A 12,221-nucleotide genomic window follows, 5' to 3' on the forward strand; every position below is an offset into this window, starting at 1 on the left:
ACAAACATACAAATTCTTTTGTTAGGAGGTAGTATGCCTGATTTTGTTTCAGCTACCATATTGTGATTACATGTCCCATTCAATCATTATAATCTGACAGTGGTTACAATCTCTCTGTAGAATAGCTTAGTGAAATGGGTGTAATTGCACCAGCTTACCTATGTAGGAAATGCATCAAAATTCTTTCAGATGCAAGCAAGACAGACAAATAATTGTGCACTGTCCAGAAAAGTCTGAGTTGTTATACGTCTGCATGTCTGAGATGAATAATTAGAGAGAAAGAAGTAGCTGACAGAAACAACAAATAACACGGAGGGGTTTTTTTTTATTTGAAAGGGAAAACATGTATTTCCAATTGTCCTGGCCAGAGACTGGGCCAAACTAGACTACAGGTATTTTAACTGTCGGCTGTTGAACTACAAGTGTTATATTTCCATAAACGGAGTAATTTTTTTCTGAATTTCTCAGAACTAAATGGTTCACAGGTTAAAACTATGCAAAATATGTTCTGAAAATCTGAATGCTGACTAAATTACTCCTGTCTAAATGACAGCTATTGTTGCCCTCAAGCACAGACTTGTGTCTCCACAGCACCAAGAAATCTTCCATCACTGAGGTATCAGACCTACACAATGGTGCCTTTTTTTAATTGGAAAAGCAGCAGAAGAGGTCTAATAATATATCTGAGGCAGGACGTATATAGGTGTAAAAGAAAATGCACATCTCTCACAGATTCCCTTACACATGGCACATTGCCACCAAATTAAAAATTGCAAGAAATATTTTAAAAACCAAGCGTTTCAGATTTTTCCAAATTGTTTAGTGACCTGACCACAGGAACTCTGAGTTTAATCCTGGCTCCGACACTTACTCCCTTCCTGTGATCTTGGGTCAACTACTTAGCCTCGCTGCTTAAATTTCCCCACTCTAACATGAAAATGATAATTAACATTGCAAGTCTGAGGGTTGACTTCCCTGTGTATTAATAAATTTGTATAAATAATCCTTGAGCAACAGACACGTCTAGATAGAGTCTCATGAAATCTTATACTGTTTTATCAGTTAAAGCTCTCTTTGGGCAACTGAGCTAAACTGGTAGAGAATAGCACTGCTAACTTCCTAGTTAAATTCCAGTTTAAATTTTATTGGATCTCTAGTCCAGAGCCTGCAGGAGGCTCTGGTATTCTAGCTGAACAATTCAGTTTTGTATAACAGATGGTGCATGGCCATTGTTTGAGAAGCCTCTGCTCACTGGTTGAGCCTTAATCAGGGGGAGGGGCTATCAGGCAGTCCAGGGCTTTATATAGTAGTGAGTCAGCGACCAGGGAGCTTGTGACCAGGGGCTGATAACAGGGAGTTTTGAGAGGGAGTTGGGAAGGGGGCACGATACACTTGCCATTCTTTAAAATCTTTTCACTAAACTATTATAAAAACTTCCTGAGCTCTGGTGGGCCTCCAGGGGTTGACTGCATCAGAGGCGAGGCTTTGAGCCAGGCCTAGCCTCAGCTGTCTAAAAAAGGCAGCCACAGCGAATGCAGAGAGCAACGAACAGGGCAGCAGCCCACACGGGAGTTTGCCTGGGAATTCATCCTGGGAGACTCCCGTAGTGTTTGGTGCTCTTTTCCTTGAAGACATTTTTTTTTTCTTTTCTCTCTCCTGCCCTTCAAAATCTAAGGAACCTCTCAGAAGGGAGGCAGGTATGGATGGTGATAGGTCTGCTGTTGTTATCTGCACAGTATGTGCCACGCTTGTCTTCCTCCCAGAAAAAAGAAGGGATTTCATCTGCACTAAGTGCAAGCTGGTCACCATTTTGGAAAAAAATTTAGAGGACTTGAGGCCCGAGTATTGACCCTATGTTCCATCAGAGAGGATAAAGATTTCCACAGTAGAAGGCAGCATTTAATCCTGCAGGCACCGCAGGCTGAAGAGCCAGTGAGGACAGTACAGGACAAGGAAGAAAACTGGCAGCATGTAACATGTAGAGATAAGTAACTGCTTTCAGGCTCTCTCCACAAGCACTGCAGTGGAGAATGCTTTGGCAGGGACCTCCTAGGGAAGAAACCAGAAGGGAACACCAGCTACCAGAAAGCATGGGATGCGTAGTCCTAGGGATGGGGGTTCCACGACCACCACCCACAAAAGAAGACAACGGGAGGTGGTGGTCGGGGACTCCCTCCTAAGAGGGACTGCATTATCCATCTGTTGTTCAGACCTGCAATCTCGAGAAGTGTGCTGCTTACCAGAAGCTCGCATTCAGGATGTGACTGACAGTCTTCCAAAAGTGATCAAACCTTCAGCTCACTACCCCTTCTTGCTTCTCCATGAAGGAACTAACGATACGGCCAAGAATGACCTTGAGCGGGTCACTGAAGATTATGTACCACTGCTGGAAAGAAGAATCAAGGAATTTGAAGCGCAAGTGGTGTTCTTGCCCATCCTTCCGGTTGAAGGAAAAGATCCGGGTAGGGATCGTCGAATTGCGCAGGTGGTGTCTGAGAAAGGGCTTTGGTTTCTTCAACCATGGGACTCTGTTCCAGGCACAAGGATTGCTAGGGAGAGATGGGATCCACCTAACCAAGAAAGGAAAGAGCATCTTTGCGGGCAGGCTTGCAAACCTAGTGAGGAGGGCTTTAAACTAGGTTCCTTGGGGGACAGTGACCAAAGCCCTGAGGTAAGTGAGGAAGTTGGATATCAGGAAGAAACACAAAGAGGAACGAGCAACAAAGAAGGACCCCTGACTTGAATGGAGAAGGTAGGGCGATCAATTGGTTATCTAAGGTGTTTGTACACAAATGCGAGAAGCCTGGGAACCAAACAGGAAGAATTAGAAGCCCTGGCACAGTCAAAGAACTATGATTTGATTGGAATAATGGAGACTTGGTGGGATGACTCTCATGACTAGAGCGCTATCATGGAAGGGTATAGACTGTTCAGGAAGAACAGGCAGGGAAGAAAAGGAGGAGGAGTTGCATTGTATGTAAGAAAGCACTATGATTGCTCAGAGCTCCAGTATATAGAGGGAGAAAAGCCTGTTGCGAGTCCATGGGTTAAGTTTAGAGGTGGAAGCAACGGGTGATGTTGTGGTTGGTGTGTGCGATCGACTGCCGGATCAGGTGAATGAGGCTTTCTTCAGACAACTGAGAGAAGCTTCCAGATCACAGGCCCTGGTTCTCATGAGCGACTTTAATCACCCTGACATCTGTTGGGAGACCAATATAGCAGTACACAGACAATCCAGGAAGTTTTTGGAGAACGTTGGGGATAACTTCTTGGTACAAGTGCTGAAGGAACCGACTAGAGCTTGACCTGCTGCTCACAAACAGGGAGGAACTAGTTTGGGAAGTAGAGGTGGATGACAACCTGGGAAGCAGTGATCATGAGATGGTACATTTCAGGATCTTGACCAAAGAGTCAAAATACACACCCTGAATTTCAGAAAAGCAGACTTTGATTCCCTCAGAGAACTGATGAGCAGGATTCCCTGGGATGCTTACATGAAGGGGAAAGGAGTCCAGGAGAGCTGGCAGTATTTTAAAGAAACCTTATTGAAGGCACAGGAAGAAACCTTCCCAATGCACAGCAAGAAAAGCAAATATGGTAGGCGACCAGATTGGCCTACCGGGGAAATCCTTGGTGAGCTGAAACACAAAAAGGAAGCTTACAAGAAGTGGAAATTTGGACAGATGACTAGGAAGGAGTATAAATATATTGCTCAAGAATACAGGGGAATTATCAGGAAGGCAAAAGCGCAATTGGAATTGCAGCTAGCAAGGGATGTGAAGGGTAACAAAGAAAGGGGCCCTTACTGGATGAGGGAAGTAACCTAGTGAGACAGATGATGTGGGAAAAGCTGACGTACGCAATGCTTTCTTTGCCTCTGTCTTCATGGACAAAGTCAGCTCCCAGACTAATGCACTAGACAACGCAGTAGGGGAAGGAAGTAGACAGCCCTTGGTGGGGAAAGAACAAGTTTGGAACTATTTAGAAAAGCTAGACATACACAAATCCATGGACTGGATTTAATGCATCTGAGGGTACTGAGGGAGTTGACAAATGTCATTACAGAGCCTTTGGCCATTACCTTTGAAAACTTGTGGAGATCGGGAAATATCCCGGATGTTTGGAAAAAGGTAAATGTAGTGCCCATCTTTAAAAAAAGGGAAGAAGGACAACCCAGGGAACTACAGATCAGTCAGCTTTACCTCAGTCCCCGGAAAAATCATGAAGGGGATCAAGGAATAGTCAACATGGATTCATGAAGGGCAAGTCGTGCCTGACCAATCTGATTAGCTTCTATGGTGAGGTAATTGGCTCTGTGGATATGGGAAAGTCAGTGGATGTGATATACCTTGACTTTAGCAAAGCTTTTGATACGGTCTCCCACAATATTCTTGCCAGCAAGTTAAGGGAGTATGGATTGGATCAATGGACTGTAAGATAGATAGAAAACTGGCTAGGCTGTCGGGCCCAATGGGTAGTGATCAACAGCTTGATGTCAGGCTGGCTGTCGGTTTCTAACAGAGTACCCCAAGAATCTGTTCTAGGACCAGTTTTGTTCAACATTTTTATGGATGGCCTGGATATGGGGATAGATTGCACCCTCAGCAAGTTTACAGATAACACTAAGCTAAGGGGAGAGATAGATCGGCTGGAGGACAGGGATAGGGTCCAGAGTGACCTGGACAGATTAGAGGATTGGGCCAAAAGAAATCTGATGACGTTCCACAAGGAAAAGTGTAGAGTCCTGCACTTGGGACAGAAAAATCACAAGCATTCTTACAGGCTGGGGACCGAATGGCTAAGTAGCAGTTCTGTAGAAAAGGACTTGAGGATTACAGTGGATGAGAAGCTGGATATGAATCAACAGTGTGCCATTGTAGCCAAGAAGGCTAATGGCATATTAGGGTGCATTAGGAGGAGCATTGCCTACAGATCCACAGCAGTGATTATTTCCCTTTATTCGGCTCTGATGAGGCCACATCTGGAGTATTGTGGCCAGTTCTGGGCCCCCCACTATGGAAAGGATGTGAACGCATTGGAGAGGGTCCAGCAGAGGGCGACCAAAATTATTAGGTGGCTGGAGCACATGACCTATGAGGAGAAACAGAGGGATTTGGGTCTGTTTAGTCTGCAGAAGAGAAGAGTGAGGAGGGATTTGTTAGTAGTCTTCTATTTCCTGAAGGGAGGTCCCAAAGAAGATGGAGAGAGGCTGTCTGCAGTAGTGACAGGTGGCAGAACGAGGAGCAATGGTCTCAAGTTAAAGTGGGAGAGGTTTAGGTTGGACATTAGGAAAAAGTATTTCACTAAAAGGGTGATGAAGCACTGGAATGAGTTACCTAGGGAGGGGGTGGAATCTCCATCCGCAGAGGTTTTTAAGTCTCGGCTTGACACAGCCCTGGCCGGGTTGATTTAGTTGGGATTGGTTCTGCCTTGAGTAGGGGGCTGGACTTGATGACCTCCTGAGGTCTCTTACAGCTCTGATTGTTCCAGATCATGGAAAGGATTATTTCCCTTATAAATTAAACAGATCCATGTTAAGAAAAAAAAGTTTTATTTCAGATTACATATTTTTCCCTAACAAAAACACCAAGGGAAAGGATGTAGGCATGAAATATACTTAAGATCACACAACAAAAAAATTGTATTTATCCCTGACATTAGTTGGTACTCCAATATAAAAAAATGCTCCTATCAAAGGTAAGGAAAGAGAGTAAGCAAAGAGATCAGCTAAGTTAATGTTTTTATTCTTCGGTTTTCAAACACATCAAGCTCATTTGGTGGTCTTATTTTCAAAACTCCCTTCATTTTCCTGGCACAGTCACTCCTGTTTATAGCAACGTTTAGTCCACCCTACACATTGAGGCTATGTCTAGACTGCATTCCTCTCTCGAAAGAGGAATACAAATGAAGGACATCGAAAATGCAAATGAAGCACAGATTTACAAATCTCGCGCTTCATTTGCATAATTGTATCTGAGCGCTTTTTCGAAAAAGGGTTTTTCAGGGGGGGGGGGGGAGAGAAACACACAAAAACACACCCACAGTCAAGATAGCGTTCTTTCCAACTCTGCGCCCCCCCCCCCACCACCACTTTTTTGAAAGAATCCTTACTCCTTAAAAAAAAAAGTGAGATTTAAAGGTTCTTTTGAAAAAGGGTTGCTTGGACACGATTATGCAAATGAAACGCAGGATTTGTAAATCCGCACTTCACGTGCATTCCTCTTTTGAGAGAGGAATGCAGTCTAGACGTAGCCCGAATGACAAGTTCTAGTTAGATACACTTTGCAGAAGAGTAATATTGTCCCCCTTTAACATGATCCGACCTGTAACACAAAGGAGAAGGAAAATGGCAGTTAGAGATTATCCTCAGATCATAGAACATCTAGTTGTCAAAATTTTACGTTTTGTTCCATACAATTTACAAAAAGAGGTTTGCAGGGTGCCTGTATAGAGCTGCTTATTATTACTGTATAGTGTTATTATCTATTAGCATGCACAGTGGGAAAAATTGCAATACACATAAGATACTTCTCATTAGGAATGTGAGCATGTACTCGTGTACACGGTTACACACAGCCACCTGCACTGCTGCCTCTGTATTACGGGGGAAGGAACAGGCTGGCAGGAGCCGGCACTCCTGCAGAGCCGCCTGCCCCTATGCTGCTGCCTCCGATACATTTAACATCCCTCCTTCGCATTACAATCAAATACAATACTACAGACAGGCTATCCCTGTGTATGCAGCACAGAGCTCCAAGGCTATATGTCTATGGTGATCCTCTCAGTCTACGAGTGACATGAGAATCACCGTGTTGCAGGGTATGAGTAATATTGTGAGCCCAATCCTCTGCTTCCTTGCAATATACCATAGTGCATCATGATAAAAGCCATCCTGGCTAGGAATCAGAAGACACCACTTTTTTCAGATTCACTGTTTATCTCTGGTACTTGGCAAATGGTGAGCACCAAAAGGAAATCCCATGGGGATGACAGAGGAAAAAGCATTCCCTGCATTGACTAAGGGAGGTGATGGGACAAGATAACTAGGCACTTGTGGCTGGCCTAGGCCAGCTCTGGGACACACCCACCTCACAGGATCCCAGAGCCCTGCCTCCAGCCTAGGCACAAAGGTCTATACAGTAATGGAACAGCTTCATAGCCAGAGCCAAGTCAGCTGGCATGAGCCAGTCATGGGGTTTTCTTTGCTCTGTAGATATGTAGTGTGAGGGGTCTTAGGACTGTTGTATTTAAATAGGATTGTGTTCCTGACCATCATGGCTAATTGCGATTAATGGACCTATCCTTCATGAACTTAACTATTTATTTCCTGAACCCAGCTGCATCTTTAGGCCTTCACAATATCTCATGGCAACAAGTTCCACAGACTGACTGTGCATTCTCTGAAGAAGTACTTCCTTTTGTTTGTTTTAAATCTGTGGCCTATTAATTTCATGGGGTGAGTCCCAGATCATGTGTTATGTGAAGAGGTAAATATCACTTCCAATAAAAATGAATAATACAGGATAGAGATAGGGAGTATGGCCTTTAGGTCGACCTAGTCCAGCCACCCTGACAGCCAAGGGAGGACAGAGAGCTGCTGTTTATGTAACCATCTGTTTAATGACTCAGATTAATTTTAGGACTCTGGCAAATAGGTAATTAGAATGAAACATTCATCAGCCTTCTAATACCAAGATAATTAACTAATAGCAGAACTAATGATCTTCCCAATTAGCTTCACTATCCTTCAGCTAATGTTATTTGTCCGCGCTGTATTTTAAATGACTGCCACACACAGGTTTCATATAGGCTACCTAGTGCCAGGAATCATTTAAACTATGCAGACGTACCCAGCTGTTTCCTTGATTTTGTTTTTGAGTGTATCTCCTCTGCATCATCCAGAACTAGGTTCATGTATTCATCAAAACCCTAAGAAACAACAACAAAAGCGGTTAGTGAACAAAATCACTAGTCTCACGCCTCACTGATCGGAATAACAGCTTGAGTTGTTTTCACTAAGTGGGGTACAGACACATTAAATTGATCCAAGAAAGACAACTGCTTGGAAAACTGGAGGTTATTATTCATTGCACTTTTTTCTGGAGACGTGCAAGTGGAACTTGTGAACTGGAAAAACAAATGAACAATGTAAGGTGCACACATCGGTACTCACAATGATACAGCCTTCTATCCGCATGTTCACCTGTTCGTAGAGCCACACCTGAATCCTGGACCTCTGCAAAATTGAGGGAGGATATAATATTAGCACAAGTACTCCAAGAAAACAGTTATTCACTAATATATACTATAATGTAATTTTTAGTTAAATAATCTTTGTGGTTTCTTTAAGACAACAAAAGATATGACACTCAAAGTAGGACTCAATTTTGTCCTGAAGCATCTTTTATATAAAAATCTATGTTTTCTCTCCCATTAGTAAGGATTTATGAGCATGTAAAGGAATAAATTCTAGAAAGTACACACTAGTAAAAGTCTGCTTGGGCCTAATTTTAAAGTCTGACCTCAACCCAACTAGACCATAAAATCTCACGATCAGATTGGCTAACTGTTTTCATATCCATTCACAATACTTGTCGTCAGGTCCCACTGAATGTATGTCAGGTTGACTGCCCTAGGCCCTTGCAACACACTTAGTGACGATAGCCTATCAGATATGAGTAGCATTTGAATGTATGTTATACAAATAACACCCAACCTGACCCTAGCACTTGCATTCAGATCCTGTCTAGTTGCCAAGATCTACACACACAAATGTATCACTTTACTTTAACATCAAACCTTTAGTATGTATTAATTACTATTAATTGGCATACTAACAAAATATTAAAGTTAGAACTACAGTGCCATTGGCTGGTGGTAAGATATTCAGCTTAAACATCAAAAAAGCTCATACGTTTCTCTCTCATGCAGAGATCCAGTTAGGTGCTTGCGTTACATAATTTTTGCTCTAAACCAGTGGTCCCCAACCTTTTTGTGGCCAATAGCACATTCATGTTTTCAGAAGAGTATGGCGGGCGCCAACAAAAAAAGGCATCAAATGTGAAATTGAAGGCTATTTTCTTATTAAATGTGAATTCGGTACATTTGATAGAAACTTAATTTAGTTGGATAATTTTTATTTTAATTATATTGTAATTCATTTTTAAACAAAATTCTACATTAATAAAAAAGGGGGGGATGTCCAAATGTTGAGCAAAAAAAAGCGCCCCCCCTCCCCCCCAAAAAAACCATGGCACCTTTAAATTTCACACTCCCTTCCACATGGCAGGGGAAGAATGTCCCAAGTGGCTTTCCAGCTGAGAAACTGAAAATACCAGACATTTTACTGGGGGGGGGGGGGGGGGGGGGGGGGGGGGGGCGGGGCAAAGCCAGGAGTTTGGATTGTGCCTCAGGGCAGGGGATTGGGGTGCAGGGTCTGGGAGGAGAGTCTGGGTGAAGATATCAGAGTGGGAGTAGCTGGGGGACCGGACACTTACCAGCGAGACACGCTGCTCTCCTGTTTCTCCCACAGGACCTTCCTGGCCATGTGCTTGGGGATTGGTAGGTTCCCGCAGCTGCCATTGTCCATATCCGGACAATGGGCTTGTGCGGGGGGGGGGGGGGGGGAAGCAGCCATGAGGGACCCTCCCCTGCCGGCTCACAGCTCCTGCTCCACAAAGGGCCCCGCTACGACTGTTTTGCATGGGGCGGGGGGAAGAACCCGACGAGCGTGGGGCTTGCTCTGGATACTGAAGCGCCTACGCGGGCTGCCTGTTGCAGTGGGTGCAGGGCTCAAGCCTCCAAAGCGCCATGTCGGGCTCCCTCGTGGGTCTCAGGCTGCCGATCCTGCTCTAAAAGCAGGGGTGAATGTGAGCAGTTTTAAAACGCTGGCGCAGGCACACGTAAATGCCACCGTGGGCGCCATGACGTCCGCGGGCACCCTGTTGGGGACCACGGCTCTAAACCTACATCAGAAGTTAACATGTAACTCAGTGGGCTATCACAAGGTAGCTTTTAGGGACCAAATTAATACTGACCTGACATACGTTAGGACACTACAGTAATTTTTCTACCCAAGGCTTATCAGAAAATAGGTCAATCTAGAGAGAAATGCATTTTCTTCTGATAGATTTGGGTACAAGGTCCAAATCATGGAATCTGCTATTTCACCTTAATGAGAGCACTGACAGCCTAGTAAGCAAAAGCTCTTTGCTCCATCCACAAAGCAGCATAACACCAAAAAATACAACCAGTGATAATGACAAACTAAATCTTCAGCAGTTTAAGGGGGCTCTGGGAATTGCTCAAGTTGCAAACTAGATACAAGTCAAAAGTTGTTTACTTCATGCAGATGTAAAAAACCTCAAAAGATGCAAAACCCTTGCATCCTGATCAGATTCTAATACAAATCATTTAACTCAGCGCAGAAAAGAATATTTCTATTTTTTTACTTGATAGTGGAAAACATCTCCCCAGCCCTTATGGTGGTATAGCACACTGGTGTGTAGGAACTTATTTTTCCAGATAGGTATGACATGGCCAACTTTCAACACAATACAGCAGGATTTATGGCTTTAACAGTTAACACATTCATTCATTATAATCATTCAGTGTTTGTTCCCCACCACAAACACACACACACTATTATGCCATGTGCCAATAATCTTCATCTTCTATTTAGCTGGGTTACAACGTCACCAAATTACACACAGTTGCTTCAACAGTCTCTGGAAAAAATATCTATCTTAAGAAACTACGGCAATGACTGTCACAGAAACACTTAAGGGCTAATATGTTAAATATTATCAGTATAATTGTTAGCTAGAAATGGAAGAAAATGATCACTTCATGAATCAGAGAGCAATGCTTGTATAAAGAAGCCTACAGTAGACAAATATAAACCAAACAGCATAAAAAATGCTATACGCTATCGCTTCCAAATAAAAGCTAAATATTACAGAAACCTCACAGTGTTGGAAAAAGCAAGTTTAATTTACATTTTTTCCTGACTGCAATTTCTCCACACATCAGCACTACTGGGTTAATGTCATGTGGAGAGGCCACTAATCTCAAAAGAGGTCAACAGCAAATGCTACAAATCTGCTTGGAAATCTGATGCACTTCCCCCATCCCAAAAAGATGATGCATCAGATACAAACCTCAGTGGCACCATAGTGGCTAAATACATGCTTTGGGTCATATTTACAATCAGACAATGAACAGGCATGCAATGAGAATTAGACAGTATGACTTACGTTCTGCAGGTATCTGAAGATGAGGTTCTGTAATACAGCACTTAAGGAAAAGCACAGAAGCAGCACCGACTGCAACATGGGTCACTGTAACAACTAATCTGGTTATCGCCAAAGCTTCCATTTTAAAAGTGCTTTACTTTTAGGCAAATAAAAATTAACAATTTCTGGAGGCGGGGGGGCGATGCCGAGTTGGCATTTAACCCACCTGTCCCCCTTCTATCCTGTTCTACCCTTCCCAGTGCTCCCTAAGGCCAGAGGTGACAGAACGACCTCTAGGGATAAATCCCTGCAGCTCGCCAGCAGCCAGCGAAACCTACAGGCGCCTTCCAGCCGGGAGTTAAACCCAACAGCGCCGGGGATGGGCTCTGAGACCCGGGAAGTGCCCCCCCCCCCCCCCGCCGCACACCCAGGGCCTATCCCCGGCGCGTGCTGAGAGGAGACCTCGATTCCCAGCACGTGATACTGGGTGAGGGGCTGGGAGCTGCATGGCAGCCCCCCCCCCGGCTCCAGCGCCCAGCCCCCCCCCCCCCGGCTCCAGCGCCCAGCCCCGCTGCGAGCACCCTGCTCATCGCCTCATTCTCCCCCCTCGTCTCGCCCCCCCCCCCCGGGCCAGCCCGCTCAACCCCCCCCCCCACCGGGCTCCTCAGACCCCTCATTCTCCCCCGGAAGCCCCCCCCACTCATCTCGCCCCCCCCCCCCGCACCAGCCCGCTCAACCCCCCCCCCTCAGGCTCCCGGCCCCCCCCGACTCCGCCAGCCCGGCCCCGCCCCCGCGGCAGGATACGATGGGCTGCACCATCACCTTCTGCACCTTCTGGCCCTGCCCGCGATACGCCATGGCCGCGAGCGCGCCTCAGCCACCCGGCAGGAGAGAGAGAGAGACGAGGAGAAACCGTTACCCGCCGCGGCCCCCACGCGCCCGCCGCAGCAGCTGCCCGGCTTCCGCTCCAGACCGGAAGCGCGGCTG

The 12,221-nt window shown here is 45.2% G+C and overlaps 1 protein-coding gene across 1 annotated transcript; it reads right to left on the reverse strand.

Annotated features, from left to right (window-relative positions):
* Positions 1-5,534: 5,534 nt before the first annotated feature.
* SNRPE (small nuclear ribonucleoprotein polypeptide E) lies at positions 5,535-12,221 on the reverse strand. The gene is made up of 5 exons (XM_075910111.1): positions 12,039-12,221; positions 11,256-11,282; positions 8,174-8,236; positions 7,851-7,929; positions 5,535-6,323 (listed from the first exon to the last, which is right to left on the reverse strand). Exons 1-5 carry the CDS (start codon positions 12,090-12,092, stop codon positions 6,268-6,270), a joined length of 279 nt encoding a protein of 92 aa, XP_075766226.1. The 5' UTR covers positions 12,093-12,221; the 3' UTR covers positions 5,535-6,267.

The sequence above is a fragment of the Pelodiscus sinensis genome, chromosome 27, assembly GCF_049634645.1.
Source record: "Pelodiscus sinensis isolate JC-2024 chromosome 27, ASM4963464v1, whole genome shotgun sequence".
NCBI classification, from domain to species: Eukaryota; Metazoa; Chordata; order Testudines; family Trionychidae; genus Pelodiscus; species Pelodiscus sinensis.